Source organism: Mobula hypostoma, chromosome X2 (genome assembly GCF_963921235.1).
Source record: "Mobula hypostoma chromosome X2, sMobHyp1.1, whole genome shotgun sequence".
Classification (NCBI taxonomy): Eukaryota; Metazoa; Chordata; class Chondrichthyes; order Myliobatiformes; family Myliobatidae; genus Mobula; species Mobula hypostoma.
The window spans coordinates 40841488-40860122 of NC_086129.1; the positions used below are offsets into that span (position 1 = coordinate 40841488).

The 18635-nt window shown below is 42.4% G+C and overlaps 1 protein-coding gene across 13 annotated transcripts in view; it reads left to right on the forward strand.

The window, feature by feature from the left end:
• The window catches only part of LOC134340769 (pleckstrin homology-like domain family B member 1), a 412363-nt gene that overhangs the window by 174976 nt on the left and 218752 nt on the right, over positions 1-18635 (forward strand). For all 13 annotated transcript variants that reach the window (XM_063038270.1, XM_063038256.1, XM_063038258.1 and 10 more), the window contains exon 4: positions 11208-11387. In XM_063038270.1, coding sequence (XP_062894340.1) covers positions 11208-11387 — 180 coding nt within the window. The remainder of the gene's footprint in view (positions 1-11207; positions 11388-18635) is intronic.

An 18635-nucleotide genomic window follows, 5' to 3' on the forward strand; every position in this document is an offset into this window, starting at 1 on the left:
TTTGTTCCTCAGGCTTGTGTTGGGCCTTCATATAACAGGTCTAGACACCCACAGATAAGGTGGAAATGGAGTGGTGAACTAAAATGGTGGGAACTGTGTAGAGGAGACCACATTGTGAACCCTAGATGCAATAAACCAGATTGGAAGAAGTTCAAGTTGGCCACCACTTCAGCATAGAGTCATCCAGCAATAGGCTCTTTGATTCAGTGAGTCAATGTTGACCGCATGCCCACACAATAAGCAACACAGTACTCTAATAGTAAGGATATTAATGCAACAGTTCAGCAATGAATAAACACACATGTACACGGAACTATGATAATAGGATCAATCAAGCTCTATCGCAGTCTAAGGGTAAAATGATCAGTTACAAATGACACAGAGTTCAGTTTAGTTCAGTTCGCAGTAATCGCTGTCATGCCATTGGGGACAGAGAGAGAGAGAGAGAGAACAAATGAATATGCAAATCGGATTCCAAACAGACCTTCGATATTCCTCGCAGTTAGCTTTCGGGCGAGCCTTTTGTAATGTCTTCTGAGGTCACCGACTGTGACCCCTCCGTTCCAGATACGATCGTTTTTCTGCGGTGAACCCGGCACCCAGGCAAGGGCGGACACACACACCGGGTTCCCGCCCGACCGTATCTTTCCACCCTGTGCGTCTATAGCTGTTCCCGCGACCAGACCTCCAAAACTCCCACCAACTTGTGGCGGCACACCGCTTCCAGGGTCTTGTTACCTCGTGGTGTCGTGTGTCTGTTGCCTTAGCGAACCTGTCCCTTTTTATCCCCCTGCTGGGGTATTGCCTGTCCACCAAACTTCAAACAGTTCAGGGTTCAAAGCAACCGGTCTCTGACAATACTTGGAACTGTGTCTCCTTTTCGTTAATCCCTCTCATCTCTCATTAACATTTCTGAATGTTCCCCCATTGTCCTCTTATCGGCATCAATCGTCTGATAATTTGGTCTGTCGTCACACATCCTATCATTGACATTCCCTTCATTCTGTCCACCCCCTTCCAGCCTTGCAAATTTACCTATATTTAATTGTTAATGTTACATACCCTGTAACTGGGTTGCCAAACCAGCAGAAATGGAACACTCGTTGGAGTTTGGATTACTAGGAACTAATGAAGTTTTATTAAAGAACTAAGTAATACAGTACTCTAATCATAAGGATATAAATGTCACAGGTTAGCAATGATAATACACACATATACACAGAACTAGGGTAATAGGAATCAACCAAGCTCTATCGCAGTCTAGGGGTAAAATGATCAGTCTTAAGGTGAAGCAGAGTTCAGTTCAGTCTAGTGCAGTTTGAAGTAATCACTGTTGTTGTACCATTGGAGAGAGAGGGATGCAATTTGGATCAGGCAGACCTTTGATGTCTTCGCAGTTGGTTTCGGGACGACCCCTTTATGTCTTCTAATCCCGCTGTGGTCACCGACTGTGACCCCTCCGTTCCGGATATGATCGTTCTTCCGCGGTGAACTCGGCACCCGGGCAAGGGCGGACACACACCTCAGGTTCCCACCAATCGTACCTTTACACTCTGTGAGGCTCTGGTCGGTTCCCACGAACCGGACCTCCAAACTCCCACCACTTGTGGGGGCATACCGCTCTTTCCAGGGTCTCGTTGTCTTGTGGTGTCGTTGTGTGTCGCGTGCCGTAGCGAACCTGCTCTTTTTATCCCCCTGCTGGGGTATCACTTGTCCATCAAACTTCAAACAGTTCAGGTTCAAAGTAACCTGCCTGTCAATATTCTGAATTGTGTTTCTTTTCCGTTAATCCCTCTCTCCTCTCTTATTAGCATTTTGAATGTTTCTCCATGGTCTCTCTTATCTCTCTCATTAGCATCAATCGTCTGATATCTTTGTTTGGCGTCACACATGGATTTAAGCAGTTCTCAAGACTTAGCCATCCACACTCAGCTACTATCACCAGCATTTCCATCATCTTGATCTTTATCCTATCATTGACATTCCCTTCATTCTGTCCACCCGCTTCCAGCCTTGCAAATTTACCTATGATTAATTGTTAAGGATTCCTGGTTCTGAGGAAATGTCATTGATCTGAAATGTTTCTCTCTCTCTCTCTCTCCCTCCCCTCTTTCTCCCCCTCTCTATCTGCCCCCTCCCTCTCTTCCCCTCTCTCTCTCTCTCTCTCTCTCTCTCTCTCTCTCTTCCTCTCTCTCTCTCTCTCTCTCCCTCCCTCCCTCCCTCCTCTCTCCTCTTTCTCATCAATGTTTCAGTTCAGGACCCTGTCAGAACTGGAAAAGAGAAAAAAAGCAATTTAATTTTCAGTAGAGAGAGGAATGGATAGAACAAAGGAAATATCTCAGATAGGGCAACACCAAATAGACTAAAGGATACAGCAGTACTCACGTTAAACTGGCTTATCTGTGTAGTATGTTGTAATTGGCAAGGCATTACTAATACACAGAATAAGGAAAACTGAGCCAAAATGATCTGAGACAGAAATGGCCATTTCTGATAAAGACAGAAAAAAAGGAAGTTGAAGACTTCAGCATTGACTCTGGGAGATAAGACTTTGTTCCTCAGGCTTGTGTTGGGCCTTCGTGTAACAGGTCTAGACACCCACAGATAAGGTGGAAATGGAGTGGTGAACTAAAATGGTGGGAACTGTGTAGAGGAGACCACATTGTGAACCCTAGATGCAATAAACCAGATTGGAAGAAGTTCAAGTTGGCCACCGCTTCAGCATAGAGTCATCCAGCAATAGGCTCTTTGATTCAGTGAGTCAATGTTGACCACATGCCCACACAGCTAGTCACAATTTCTTGTGTTTACTTCATATCCCCCTAAGCCTTGCCCCCCATGTAGCTACCTAAGTTTTTCTTAAACTATGCGATTATAGCTCCCTCAGCTTTCTCCTCTGGCAGTTTGTTCCATATACTGACCACCTCTGTGTGAAAAAGTGGCCGCGCATGTCCTTTTTAACTCCTTCCCAGCAAAAACTGTTTTGTGCCTGGATGGTAGGAAGACCTACGGTGAAAGGATGGATGTTGTATCTCTTTCAGTTGCATTGTAAAGTGCTTTAAGGTGAGGAGTGATTGGTAAGGACAGAAGAGCAGAGAAAGGGGCCGCAAAGGGAATGATTTCTTTGACGTGCTGAAAGGGGAATGGAGGGAAATAGAAGTTGTATAATGGAATCTTGTAGGGGCCTTCCAGCACCAATATCTAATTCACCAACTTTAAGCAACTGCTTTTCTTTGCATCTCTATCAGAAATGGCCATTTCTGCCAATTATAATTTCCCCCCATTTTCCTTATTCTACTCATATTGTCTGGTCAAATGGGCATGTCTCACAACCTCACCATGATCAACACATTACATAGACAAAGCAGCCATTAACCCATCAGGGTTCATCCTACCAGAGATTTTCCCATCTACAACCATCCCTCTTAACTGAAAACTCAACTCACTTACCAATTCTGCCGATGAGCCTTGGGCCAGAAGCATTGAATGTTTTTCTCCCAACAGGTGCTGCCTGGCCTGCTGAAGTTTCATGATGTTCTGATGTTATTTCATATTCCAGTTTCTGCATTCTTTCATTTTCATTTACTGTAATTTTACATTTCTTTTGGGTTATGCCTAGCACCAAAATGCAGGCCATCACTCCTAGACATCCATTCTGAGGGCTTCTTCTGCTCCTTCATTTCAGTGAATAGATCCCATCGCACATTTTGTAAAATGGCTGATGAGGTTCTCCCTGGTGACCAGGCCAATATATGCCCTTCATTGCTGTTACTGACAACAGATTATTTGATCATTGCCATGTTGCTGTTTGAGTGTATGTGTTCAAATTGGCTTTGTGACTGCAATGTACAAACTCCAAAATTAATTTGTTGGCTGTGCAGCCCTTTGGAACATCCTGTAATTCTGAAAGAGCTTTATAAATGTCACCCTTTTTCTTCCAATTTTCATGTCAGCTGATTCCATCACGGCATTTCTTCTGTGTCTCTATCCATGTTCCTCTGGCTTGTGTGTCTCCTTATGCTCTGTCTTCACTTGTAAACCTTCTGCCATTTTTCTGTATGATCTTCAAAGCTCTCTCTTGGTCCCCTCTTCTCAGACTCCATATCAGAATTTTAAGCTTAAGTTTTACCTGGTTATCCACCTGGAGCAATGGAAGGGTTAAGAGGGTTGCCTGATGACATGAGTATAAAAAAAACTGTGTTCAATCTTATTTTCTGTGTCTGTTAGCACAGAAAGTGGTGTTTTGTTTCAGAAACTAAACACCTCTCCTTCAACACCTTGAGAACCCTGGTATGAATATATAGCACATGATAATATTCCTGGATTGCACCTGATAACATTGAGGATTGAAATATACTAAATGCTTCTCAAAGCAGCTTGGAAGGACACAAGACCAAAAAAAACAGAGCAAGATCAGGCAGCCCTGGAGCCTAGGCTGCCATCCAAGAAGGTCTTGTCCATTTTGATCTTAGAACTCATCCACTTTCCTCCCCAAGCCCATGATTCCACCCTCATCAAAGGATAAATCTGCTGCTGTCCTGAAGATACTTAATAATGCAGTTTTTACAATCCTCTGACCTAGAGAATTCACAGCTCCCAGAGAGAAGTATTTCCTCCTCATCTCAGTCTTAGATGGCCAACCCTTATCCCAAGATCATACCTGTTGTTATGATATCTGTGGAATCTTACTGTGCCAAAGTTTTGCCATCTGAAATGTTACTATTTAACACTAACAGATTCTGCCGCCTATTTCTGATGCTTTTTGACCCTACTGGTAATTACTGCATTTCAAACTCTGCCAGTATTTTCCAATCACCTTTAAAGTTCTTTGGAAGTTCAGATATTAATTGTAAAGAGGAAAGGCAAATGAGAAAATCCTCTAAGTCTTCCATGTCAAATAAAATGAAGTAAAGAAACCAAAATTATTTATCACTTCCAGAAGATCTTCAAATAAACTGAAATATCACATCCATAAATGGTGTTACAATGATTTGTTTGTCAATGATTTTGCTGGAAAAGTAATATTCGAAACAAAAGTTCAACTGTACTGACGAGTTAAGTTTGGGTATTTTTAAACAGAGTTTTGGAAAGTACCGTAGGCATATTGCTGGACACCCCATTCTCCATTCTTGAAGCCTGCCTTTGCTCCCAAGGAAATGGATTAGTGCTGGAATTGGGGATTGGGGATTAAGGATCAGATTAAATTTCCCTGGAATGGCTGTGCAGAGAGAGATAACAGGCTGCCTGCACACAGCATTCAGGCCCAAACTCTGCACCGCAGACCAGTCGAGCCACTGAATGTGCTCAGTACAGAAGTCACTTGTTTCATTTGAGTGGCACTTTATCAGATAAATGAGGAACATTTTCAGAGCTGCATCACAACTAAGTTTTGATCTGGTTCGTTTTCTCCCCCTTGCATACAAAGATTTGAGGTAAGTGCCTTCTTGAATTTTTTTTCCATGTTGTGCTTTGGACTCGAGTTCTTTGTTTTCTTGCTGCTGGTGGGAGTTAGCAGCTGATTCCTGAAACTTCTTGTTTTCTGCATTTTACTTTTCATGGTAAGGTGCTAAAAAGCCCGCCGAGCTTGGCTGGAAGGCCTCACTGGCTGCCTGACTTTGTCACCTTGTTTGCTTGATGATTTTCCTCAGCCTTACTTCCCCTGTGGTTCAGTGGGTTTGAAATGAGGCCCTGACTGCTCTCTCAGGTGATACTGAAGATACCGCAGCTCTGTCACAAAGAGTATTTCCTGTTTTCTCTAATCAACACTTAATGGCAGATTATCACATTGCTTTGTGGAACCTTGCTGAGCACAAATTGGCTGCCACATTTCCCACATTGCAGTGATGACCGCTCCACTCAGGTTTAGCTTTAGCACTCTGGGAGATTTTCATACCTTCTTTCTCGTTCTTTTTCATCTGCCCATTTCTTTCTCTCTGTCTGTATTTCTACTCTCTCTCATATTCTCTCTTCTCTTTCTCATTGTCTCTTCTTCCCCTCTTCTCTTTACTACCATCAGGGAGGAGGTACAGGAGTCTGAAGACACACATTCAGCAATTCAGGAACAGCTTCTTCCTCTTTGCCGTCAGATTTCTGAATGGACATTGAACCCATGAACTCATTATTTCTTTCCTTGTACTATTTATTTATTTTATAATTTAGAGTAATTTAATGTCTTTGCACTGTACTGCTGCTGAAAAACAACACATTTCACATAATCTGAGATTCTGGCATTCTCTCTTTCTTGTCCCCTACCTCTCCCTCTCTTTGCCCATACTCTGTTTACTCTTTCCTTTCCTCTCCCTGCCCCCTTCTATGTTCCATCAGGGAGGAGGCTACGTACAGTAGCATCCATACCCGGACTACCAGACCCAACCAGTTACTTTCCCCAAGAATAAGACTGATTCACACCTCCACCCACTAACTCCACCAGTACTTTATTATTTCCTGTCAATCACCATATGTACAGACACTCCTATGCCTAGTGTCACTCTATGGACATAAAATCAATCTATGTATATAAGAATTGAATTGAATTGACTTTATTTCTTACATCCGTCACATACATGAGGAGTAAAAATCTTTATGTTATGTCTCCATCTAAATGTGCAATGTGCGATCACAGTAATTTATAATAAACAGAACAGTCTATGTAACATAGAAATACACACAAAATAGCGTGAGTTAATCAGTCCGATAGCCTGGTGGAAGAAGCTGTCCCGGAGCCTGTTGGTCCTGGCTTTTATGCTGCGGTACCATTTCCCGGATGGTAGCAGCTGGAATAGATTGTGGTTGGGATGACTTGAGTCCCCAATGATCCTACGAGCCCATTTTTCACACCTGTCCTTATAAGAGTCCTGAATCATGGGAAGTTCACATCTACAGATGCACTGGGCCGTCCGCACCACTCTCTGCAGAGTCCTGCGATTGAGGGAAGTACAGTTCCCATACCAGGCAGTGATGCAGCCAGTCAGGATGCTCTCAATTGTGTCCCTGTAGAAAGTTCTTAGGATTTGGGGGCCCATACCAAACTTCCTCAACCGTCTGAGGTGAAAGAGGACTTGTTGTGATTTTTTCACCACATAGCTGGTGTGTACAGACCGCGTGAGGTCCTCGGTGATGTGGATGCCAAGGAACTTAAAGCTGTTTATCCTCTCAACCCCAGATCCATTGATGTCAATAGGGTTTAGCCCGTCTCCATTCCTCCTGTAATCCACAACCAGCTCCTTTGTTTTTGTGACATTGAGGGAGAGGTTGTTTTCTTGACACCACTGTGTCAGGTTGATGACTTCTTCCCTGTAGGCCATCTCGTTATTGTTTGAGATTAGGCCAATCAATGTAGTATCATTGGTATGTATTTATATTAATTGAGTGTTTTATCATTATTATTGTTGTTTATCTTTTGTGTTTTTTTGTGCTGCATCAGATCTGGAGTAACAATTATTTTGTTCTCCTTACACTGGTGTGCAGGAAATGATATTATACAATCTTGAATGTTGATCTTCCTGGGGACCACCAAGCCTTGAGACCACCCCACCCACCCCCACCTCCTCCTGTCCTACTTATAAGCTATATCCAAGGGGTTATTTCTCTAAAAGAACTGCACATCTGGTCACAGACTTGCGGGATGACAGTAACTTCATTGCTGAGGACAGGAATGATGTTTCACTGTTGCTGCTGTTCTAGATCGCCCTGTGTCATGAACCACCCTTGAACTTGGAATTGTTCCTCCATCCCTTCAACTTTTTAAAGGTTTCCAATGGACTGGATGTGCAAGAGTGTTTGTGCATCTCCATTTTGTGTGTGTGTGTGTGTGTGTTTTGTGTATTATTCTGTGACTATGTTTACCTGAACTGTGCACAAATCTTGTATTGTTAAGATAACATGAGAAGTGTATACTAATGCTTATATTCCCTTGTCCATTCATCCCTCTTTACTAATCTCCCTCCTGGCACTTATCCCTGCAGGCTGCCAAAGTGCCACACCTACCCATACACCTCCTTCCTTACCTCCCTTCAGGGGCCCAACCAGTCCTTCCAGGTGAGGCAACACTTCGCCTCTGAATCTGCTGGGATCATCTATTGTGTCTGGTGCTCCTGATGTGGCCTCCTCTACATTGATGAGACCTGTCATAAATTGGGGGACCACTTCATCGAGCACCTCCGCTCCATACACCACAAGCAGAACTTCCTGGTGGCCAAGCATTTTAATTCCAATTCCCATTCCCGTAACAAGATTTTGGTCCATGGCCTCTCTTGTGCCCAGATGAGGCTGCCCTCAGAGTGGAGGAGCAACACCCTTATATTCTGGCAACACACATCAAAGTTGCTGGTGAACGCAGCAGGCCAAGCAGCATCTATAGGAAGAGGCGCAGTCGACGTTTCAGGCCGAGACCCTTCGTCAGGACTAACTGAAGGAAGAGTGAGTAAGGGATTTGAAAGCTGGAGGGGGAGGGGGAGATGCAATCGGGGTTCAATTCGCACCTCTGTCTGGAAGGAGTTTGTACGTTCTCCCCATGACTCCGTGGGTATCTTTCAGGAGCTCCAGTTTCCTCCCACATTCCAAAACTGTACAGTTAGCGTTAGGGTGAGTAAGTTGTGAGCATGCTATGTTGCCACTGGTAACACATGTGAACTGCCACGTCATATCTTCCCTGATTTGATTTACACAAATGACACATTTCACGATATGTTTCATGTACATATGGCAAATAAGGCTAATCTTTATATCTTTATGTGCACATTTCATTGGTGTGCCTGTGTTTTGCATATCAGTTTGTCTACCTATGTGTCTGTATCTGTAGACTAGTGTGCAGTGTACATGTATCTGCAGCTATTGGTGCATAGATGTGTAGTTGTGTACACGTGTTTAGGTATGTGTGTGCACCCTGTGTGTGTCAGTGTCTTGTACCTTGAAATATATTACTTCAGCTTGTGGCTTCAAACAAGCTTTTTGGTAGCTTAATTCTTTAAATTCCCTCCACTTGCAATGGGTTCCAATGTAAAACACAGTAAAATATGGAAGATGAAATGTTCTCGTGACTAGTTTTAATTTTGCTCCTGATTTTTGATGAAGACAGTTATGACCCAGCTAACTGTTGGCACAGCTGCTGTACGAAGGGGAGGTGACTGCGTGAAGCTGTTGCCTTCCATCACAAACCAAGTTACGGAGACATGTGCGCTGCTTGCACCGTGTTACAAGCAGAGTTGGGAGGAAACTCATCCAGCTGTAAAGTGAGCCTTGGCTTGGATGGAATTGATGCCCAAAATAGTTCATGACAAGGCTTTGCAGCTCATTTAGCTTATGAGCCAATGTCGGAAATGCCACAGGCTTGAAGATTATATCAAGTCCTGTTGAGATTTTCTTGTTGACCTTTGTTGCCACTAGAGTGTCAATGAGCAAGAAAGACTAAGATTTAAGGATCACAACAGTGCACATTTATATGGAACCTTCATGGTTGGTTTGCTTCTTGGGAAAGCTATCAAACAAAATTGGCGCATACTCATCAAGGTCAGGGTGAGTAGTTAATTCCAAAGATTTAAGGAACATCTTAAAAGAAGAAGAGGTGGATGGAAAGAATTCCAGAACTTAACATATAAAATCTTCGGCTTGTCTAGTGCTGTTTATATTTTATGGTTAAACCATTGGAAGCGTACTTCCCATGGAATGAAATGCAATTATGTCTCATTTTAGATTGTTTCAAGTCACTCGAGAAATGTAACTAAGTACTTCTCAGTGTCAATATCACTTTCCCTGTCAGCTGCACATCAAATTTCCCCTACTTCTTTTGGGTCACTGGGGAGGAAATTAGACCAAGTTGCCTTGGGAGGTGCCATTAGATTAGGCGTTCACTGCATGTTAAATCCCACTTCTATCTTTCACCCTTCAGCACCCCTCCTCCCACAGACCCCTTCCCCATGAACATGGCATTAACCTTTCTCTTATCAATCAAAATCTCCCAATCAGACCTTAATACTCTCTGAGGCTGTTATTCCCCCCCAATCACCTTATTTCCTTCTAGGTTCCCCCTTGCACAAGACCCCAAATTCCAGATTTCTTTTTTTTGGAGATGAGACTGTCAATCCCAGATTTTATTTTGGAGATGAGATCCAAAGCATTCTCAGTTAGATGTAAATGAAATCCTTGTTCATTACCGTGAAGACAAGCAGCGGATGTTATCCCTGGTACTGTGGGCAATGTTATTTCCTGAGTCAATGTATGAAAACAGATTTTCTGTTTTTTTATGGCATTGTTGTATGCGGAAGCTTGCTATGAACCAATTCAATTTCCTACTCCATAGTGTCATAGAGTTGTATGGCATAGAAATAGGCACTTCAGCCCAGCAAGTCCATGACAACCATCAAGTACCCTTTTAAACTAAGCCCATTTATTCTCCTCATTTTCCCATCAATTCGTCCCACATACCACAATGGTGAACTTTATTCAAAGATACTTCAGTGGCTAAAAAATGCTTGAAATGTTAAAGATGCCACACAAAATGAAACTATGCTATAAATGCTTCAAACAAATTAATAAAACACCATGAACAGCTTATTTGGTCTTCTCACTATTCTACCCACACAAAAATAAGATGTACTTATGGGAAAGTGCTCTATATTTACAAGAGGTAGTGAGAATAACCTACTATTGTTACCCAGAAATAGGTTCGGGCAAGGATCCAATGGTTTATTTTTATACATTCACATGAAACTACTTTGTTAAACTTCACAATTTTTTGTTTGTTTTAGTGTAATATGTTAACCAGATGTTAACTGTTAATTTCTTAAAGCCCAATGGCAACTTGTAACTAACTATATTCCTGTCAAGTCAATCTTCTTTTAACTGCAGGCTATTTTTAAAATTGATTCTGTCATGTGTTCTTATGAAGGGATCAGATCAATAAAATGTCTTCACTGTATCTCACCAGAGCCACTGTGCAGTAAGAAGAGTGTTCACAAAGAACTTCTGTGACCTGCTGAGAACCTCCAGCAGTTAATCTTTTGTCCCGGGTTCCAGTCTTTTTCATCTCCACATGTTTCTCTCTGTTGGGGAGCAGGAATATGGGAGTGGGTGGCGGAGAGTGGAGAGGATTTGGAGCTGGAATCACACCAAGGCTTTCTAGTTTTATAGTGGCCTTTGCCTCCGTTATCATCTGGTACGTATAAATGAAGAGTGAGTCTCCTGACATTCTTCTGAATCTTGCCTCACAGGGAAGACCACGTTTGGCAGCTCGGATAATCCCTCACAAGACGTCAGCGTTCAAGGTCCGGGTATTGCAGCTCAGCATTGCCATATTGAAAACCAAAATGGAGTTATAACCCTGTACCCATACGGGAATCTATGCGCAATCGATGGAGTTCAGGTGAAACAGCCCACGCGCCTAACCCAAGGTAAGAGAAAATGAACAAAAAATAGAATTTCAGTGCATTTAAATGTGAAATGAAACTTGCATATATAAGGTGTGTTTGCCAGGCAGAAGACATCCCAATTTCTTATTGCAAGAAAATCTTTTTTATCCCATCCAATCTTGGGATGTGAGTGTTTCTGGCAATCAAAACATCTATTTCCATCTCCTTTTGTGATCAGAAGGCAGCATTGAGCCACATTGTAAAAGCATTGATGTATACTTGCAAATATACTCACTGTGACATAGTGTTAGGGAGCTCCAGCATTAGGCCTAAGTCTGATGAGGGATCAATGACATGACTCCAAGTTGGAATGGGCATATAGTTGTAGAGTTTTGCAGTGTAGGACAGGCCAATTGGCTCACCCTATCTGTGCTGAGTATCAAATATCTATACTGATCCCAATTCACAGGACTCATTCTATAGCCTTCCACAGTATGTCATGGCATTTCAAATGCTCTCGAAATGCTGTGGAAGTATTTGCCTCCATCAACCCTTTAGGCGGTGAATTCTGGACATTTCTGGACCACCCCATTTGTTCTGATGGTAACATTTTCTGCACTGATGTCTTCCTTTTCCTGAACCATGTATTCCCCTCTACCATAATGAGCCCTTGACCATGGTTCATGCATTTCCCACAGCCCTGCTCTTAGCTAAATCTTCCAGGGTAGAAGAAATTGGTCCTCGCCTTCACTCAACCAGTCTCCTTCCAGAAACACCAATAAGGTTTCCACCACTAAAACTATGTTTGCCTCCCTTCCCCTTTCAGCATTTTGAAGGAACTGTTCCTTTACAACTCACTTGTCTGATCTTTGGTTCCCAGTAGTCAAAAGATTCAAAGAACATTTATTATCAAAGTGTGTATGCAGTATACAACCCTGAGATTTGTCTTTGCACAGACAGCCATGAAACAAAGAAACACTATGGAACCTGTTCAAAAAAAAATATCGAACACCCAACATGGAAAAAAAAAATTTGCACAAATGGCAAAAAGTGAATGAATAGCACACAGAATATTAAACTTCAAACCACAGAATCTGTGAAACAGTCTGGGAATGTTCAGTTTAATTCAGTTCCATTCAATTTCGCGCTGTGCTGTTTGTTGACTGCAGACCGCAGAGCCAGTCTCCCCGATCAAAATCGTGCAAAATAGCAATAAAACAGGAGTAACCAGAAACACATATAAAGTGAACTGCAGAGTCCAATCAACAAACTGCGCAAATCAAACCTTGCCCAAGACCCAAGACTCCTATACCTTCCTCCTGCAGCGGTGAGCGAGAGGGAGACACAGGCAGGCACTGGCGCCTTTCACTCTCCTCGTTTATTTCAATCTTGCTCAACGCGTTAATCATTGCGATCAGCGAGATTGGCAAGAAATGGAACCGATTATGGGTTCACACTCCACTACTAGGCCACACACTCCGTTCTCAATCTCGCTTTCAAACATGCTGAATTCCCTCGGAGACATCAAAAGCGACACAATGCTCTGTCGGCCCAAAAATACATTATCAAAATGTAAATGACAGGCTCCAATTGCACACAGATTAGTAGTAGAAGTATGTTGAAAAGAAGAAAGAGAAGAAGTAATTTAGTGAACTGTCTGCAGGACATTGACATTGGTCACATTGGTCGCTGGCACCATCTTGCTCCTATCACTGTCTGTCCTATGACACCCTCTCCTGTAACTGCAGGAGATGTCCTTCCGCCTTTTCAGATTAATGCAGTTTCATTTGGAGCTCATAATTTTCATCTTGTTGTCTAGCATTTTAAATCGCCATCCCCCGCTTATAAATCTGTGGCCAGATTCAGATTTATTTATCACATGTACTGTTCATGGAAACATACATTGAAATGTGTTCACACGAGGAAATCTGCAGATGCTGGAATTTCAAGCAACACACATAAGAGTTACTGGTGAACGCAGCAGGCCAAGCAGCATCTCTAGGAAGAGCTACAGTCAACGTTTCAGGCCGAGACCCTTTGTGCTGACGAAGGGTCTCGGCCCGAAGCGTCAATTGAAATGTGTTATTTGATTTAACACCAACGCATCCCAAAGATATGCCAGGGGTGTCGCACACATTCCAGCACCAACAAAACATGCCCGCAACATTCAGCAGAACAAAACAAGCAGCAACAACAACATCATAACAAGACAAGACCACAACAGCAGAACAAGCCCTTTTTCCACCCTCACACACAGAGACATGCCTCCAACCCCAGGCCAGTCCATTTCCGGGCCTCCAGTCCTTGGCCTCAGAATCTCAGATTTGCAGACATTGGGCCTCAAACCTCCAGTCACTGGCCTGGATTCGCAGACTCAACCTTCGGGCCTCTACCTCCAGACTCACCGACTTCAGTCTTCAACCAGAGGTTTCTACTCTGGACTCATGGAGTCTGGACTTAGCCCTTAGGCTTTACCCTTCAGACTTGCTCAACACAAGCTTGTGGAACAGCACCTTATTTTCCTTCTAGGTACATGCAGCCTTCCAGACTCAGTACTGAATTCTCCAACTTGAGTCAACTCACATTTGCTGTTTCCATCCGAACTGTCCATTTCTGCTAGTAATCCATCTGTGATTATGGCTTTCTCTATTCCTACAGCTAGATTGCTGGGCATGGTCCACAGGCCTGCTCTTAGCGATCTAGAACATGGAGGAAGAAGTATAATCAGCCTCTGACCACTCTATTAATGCGTTGTTCTGGGTCTCAGCCTATCACAAACATTTCCTTTGTCCTATCCATCCCTCCTACCACCTTCTCTGTGACAAAATTATCTTTACTTGATATATTCTCCAGTTGTGGCAAAAGTTCTTTGACTTAAGACATTAGTTTATTTCTTTTCCTGCAAATTTTTGCTAGACCTGCTGAGTATTTCCAGCAGTTTCTGTTTTTATTTCAACTTGTTCAGTCTCTCTTCATAACTGAAATGATCTACCCATACAACTTCCTGGTGAATGTCCTCTGCACCCATTTCTGTACTTCACATCCTTCCCTATAGCATGGTGACCAGCACTGTGCACAATATTTCATCTATGGCCTAGACCAAATTTCATTTAGTTTACCATAACATCTCTGCTATTATATTCTAAGCTCCACTTAATGAAAGCAAGTATCTTAAGTGACCAAGGAAGGGAATTTAGAGGTGACGATATATCTATTTCCTTTCTGTCCTTCTCTGGGGTGGAGATTGTGAATTTGGGAGAAGCCTTTAAGGAAGTCTTGACAGTTAGTGATACAATTATATCTGTGAAATTTAATGAAAAGTTCTTTTTAATAATTTGGCCTAGAGCAGGAATAAGAAAGAGGAGTAACAAGACTATAAAGCCGTAAGACATAGGAGCATAATTGGGCCATTCAGCCCATCGAGTCTTTTCCACCATTCCATCATGACTGATTTATTATACCTCTCAATCCCATTCCCCTGTCTTCTCCCCATAACCTATTAACCTCCACTTTAAATATACCCAAATGACCTGGTCTCCACACCTGTCTGTGGCATTGAATTCCAAAGATTCACCACCCTCTAGTTAAAGAATTTCCTCCTCATTTCTGTTCAAAAGGGATGTCCTTCTATTCTGAGCTATGCCCCCTATCCTAAGTTTCCCCATTTTTGAATTGAAAGAAGGAAAATAAAAACAAAGGACTTCCGTTTATATCAGCCATTCCAAATCCTTAGGATGTCCTCAAGCTCTGAACAGCCAATAGAATACTTCTGTTTGCTAAAACTATTGTAATGTAGCAAATACAGTCACCATTATAATCTCCAGTGCAATTCTTTGAACAGTACATTAGGATATTTTTCCTTCATCTTTGGGGATAGGGTCTCAAAGGGAAGTCTACACTACCAATAATGCGGAGCGTCCCCAGATCTGCACTGGTTTGGTGATTTTTGGATTTAGTGATCAATGCTCTGGAGTGGAATGATCACAATTTTGCCGCTATCCAAGGCTGAGAATTCCAAGCATTCATTACTCTTGGTGAGAAGAAATTCCCACACACTTCAGTTTTAAACGACCACCCTTTATCTTTGTAACCATGTATTCTTTCCTGAGCCGCTCCATCTCGTGAAAACATCTCAACGTCTATCATGCCACACTTCCCTTAGGATCTTATGTTTCATTAAGATAAGAATATAGATCCAGTTTCTTTTGCCACCTGTGATAATACAACCCTCTCACCGCAGACATTAGCTGAGTAATCCTCATTTGGATTGCCTTCAGTTCCAGGCTATCCTTTTTTTTTGCATAAGGGGACCAAAACTATCTACAGTACTCCAGATGTAGCCTCACCAATACCTTGTACAATAGTAATGAGAGGAACCATTTTCTAAATCTTTCTGATATCATCAGATTTTCTCAGGCATATTAGTTCCCTGTTTACTACACTATTTTTTAAATGTTATTATTCTAGGTAATTTATGTGGTAATTGGTCCTTTGTGTGATCATATTGAGTTTATTCTCTCAAGCAATATGATAGAAGGGATTAACTTGCCATATACTGTTGTTAATTGGACCAGGAGGAATGCTTTATTCTTTCACATCTGAGCTTCACTGCTCTGAAAACAAAATTCCTCCAGTTTTATTTTATCGCTCTTGCCTCAAATTCTAAAAATGGTCCACTTTAATATCTTCCACTTCAATGTAAACTGTTGCCTGCTTGCCCAATGTGCAAGACTGATACCATGGACCGGGTGCCTGATACAGAGTTTCTGAGTTTGCTGCAGATGGTGGGGGGACCCACAATCACAGCCTCCGGCAGACTAAACCGCAACACCTGATCAAGGCTGACTCTGCCATCAGCAATGTCTTGTCCAGTTTTGAAGCGTACTGATGCATTTGATGTCAGGGGATGATGCTGATGATTTAAGAAGCAAATTTGTGTCCACTCCATATAGGCCTGTGTGCCTTGATAAGCTCTTGATTAGTAAGGGCATCAAAGATTACGGGAAGAATGCAGGAGAATAAGGCTTAGAGGGATAACAAGTCAGTCATGATCGAATGGCAGAGAAGACTCAATGGGCAGAATGGCCTAATTCCACTTGTATGTCTTATGGTGTCACAGTCAACATTATTCACACCAGAGGCTGTGTAAAGTTAGAAGGTAGGGAGCACATTTATGGAAAACAGCAGGTTTCACATGTGGTTTTTTCTTTCAGTTTGAGTGGAGAAGGGGAGGAGAACAGGAGTAAAATATTTTTCTGAAATGGAGTACAGCATAAAATTTTTTTTGCTTTGTTGGATCTATGAGATATACCACAATGAGTCACCAAGGCTCTTCAACAATATCTCCAAGACCACCTAGAAGGACAAAGGCAGCAAATGCATGGAAACACCAGGACCTTCAAGTTCCCTTCAAAGTGACCCACCACTTTGACTTGGAAATATATCTTCACTGGGCTTAAAAACTCCCCGTCAGCACTGTGGAAGCAACTTCACCAGAGGTATCGGGGCAGTTCAAGAAAGCTCGCCACCACTTTCTCAAGGGTAACTGGTGATACGGCTTAAATTGCTTTCCAACCAACAATGTCTGCTTCTTCAACAAAAGGATAAAAATGAATGGTCAATAGTAAGGAATATTAAGGAGTGATACTTCAGAAATTGAATGAAGGCAATTCAGTAAATATTTTTGTGTTTCTTTTTCCAATGCCTTCCAGTTCATTACAGACAGACCACACCCTTAATGTAACAAGCTCAAACAGGACTGTCACAAGTAAAGCTTTATACTTCTGAATTGTTTGGATTTGGACTGTGTCTGGCTGTGCTAGAAAAACAAAGAGCAAGAGACAGGCATAGAGAGAAAAAGAGTACTCTATACTTTAGAGATTGTAATTGTGGCTCTGAGACTGATGTTATCACAGACTGATAACTGTATTCACTCTGTGGCAGATGTAAATGTGTGCCAGTTTTTGAATGCAAACTTTTAAATTGGTGGGGACAATATTCGAAGTCTCAAGACTAGAGGCGAAAGGTTGAAAAATGGGAAAATGGACGACTCAGAAAGAGTAATCTAGGGAAGACCTGAGTGAGACAAAGTGAAGAACCAAATTTGAGGTCCAAAGAATGACTGAGTGAGATAGGGTAGAGATTCCACAGCTTTAGACCATCTGGAGTTTGTATAAAGCTCATTGCCAATTGAAGTTTGGACAAATGAAATATGGTTTTCAATTAAAAAGACAGAGATCATCTTCAGAGTCTACATTAATGATCATCGTGCATTATGAATATTTAACAAGAAGTGGAATACTTGCATAGTGAGAGCCCCTGAGATCCCTCAGAGGAAGAGAAATGTTATGTCTTCTGATGGCAAAGCATTTCAGATAACAGTGCAACTGGTCTGTCTATATTTTGAATCCAGTTTTAAAGACCTTCAGCATTTTCAATATCAGCCATGGCTCAGTGGGGAGCACTGTCATCTTCAAGACAGGAAGTTGTGAGTTCAATTTCCACTCCAGAGTCACATCCAGACCCTGAAACAGACCTTTAGGATCACCATGTTCATGCTGACTATCAAATCGTATCTATATTCATCGTAGGATCACAGTGCACGCACACAAGCCCTTTATTCCACCTCGTCCATGCCAACCTGGACACGAATCTGTGCTAATCCCATTTGCCTGCATTAGGTCTGTATCCCTCTCCTTCTTTCCTTTCCAAATAGCTGCCCAAATGCCTTTTGGATGTTGTAATTGTGTCTGTCTCCACCACTTCCTCTGACAGCTCGTTCCTGTACTCACCATACTCTGTGTGAAAAGCCTACCCCTCAGGGCTCCTGCAAATCTCTTCCCTCTCACCTTAAACCTATGCACTCTTGTTCTGGACTCTGCTGCCCTGGGAAAAAAGACTCAATCCTCCCTGTATCCTCCTAATTTTATGAATCACTTAGCTTCCTACATTCAAGTGAAAGTAAATCCAGTCTGTCCAATCTCTCCTTATAATAACAGCACTCCATTCCAGGCAACGTCCTGGTAAATCTCTGCAGCATTCTCTCTATGCCACCATATCCTTCCTGTGGTGACCAGGAAAAAATCCCACCTTTATAGTATATCCCTATAAACTTTCTACCTATTGCCTTATACCTATCCATTTTGTTTTTGACACCCTCCCAAGGAAAATAGGTTCTTCCTATCTACCCAGTCTTGAAATCATAAGACCATAAGACACTTTCTCTAGCCAGAGTTTGGTGAATCTGTGGACTTCATTGCCACAGGCAGCTGTGGAGGCCAAGTCTGTATG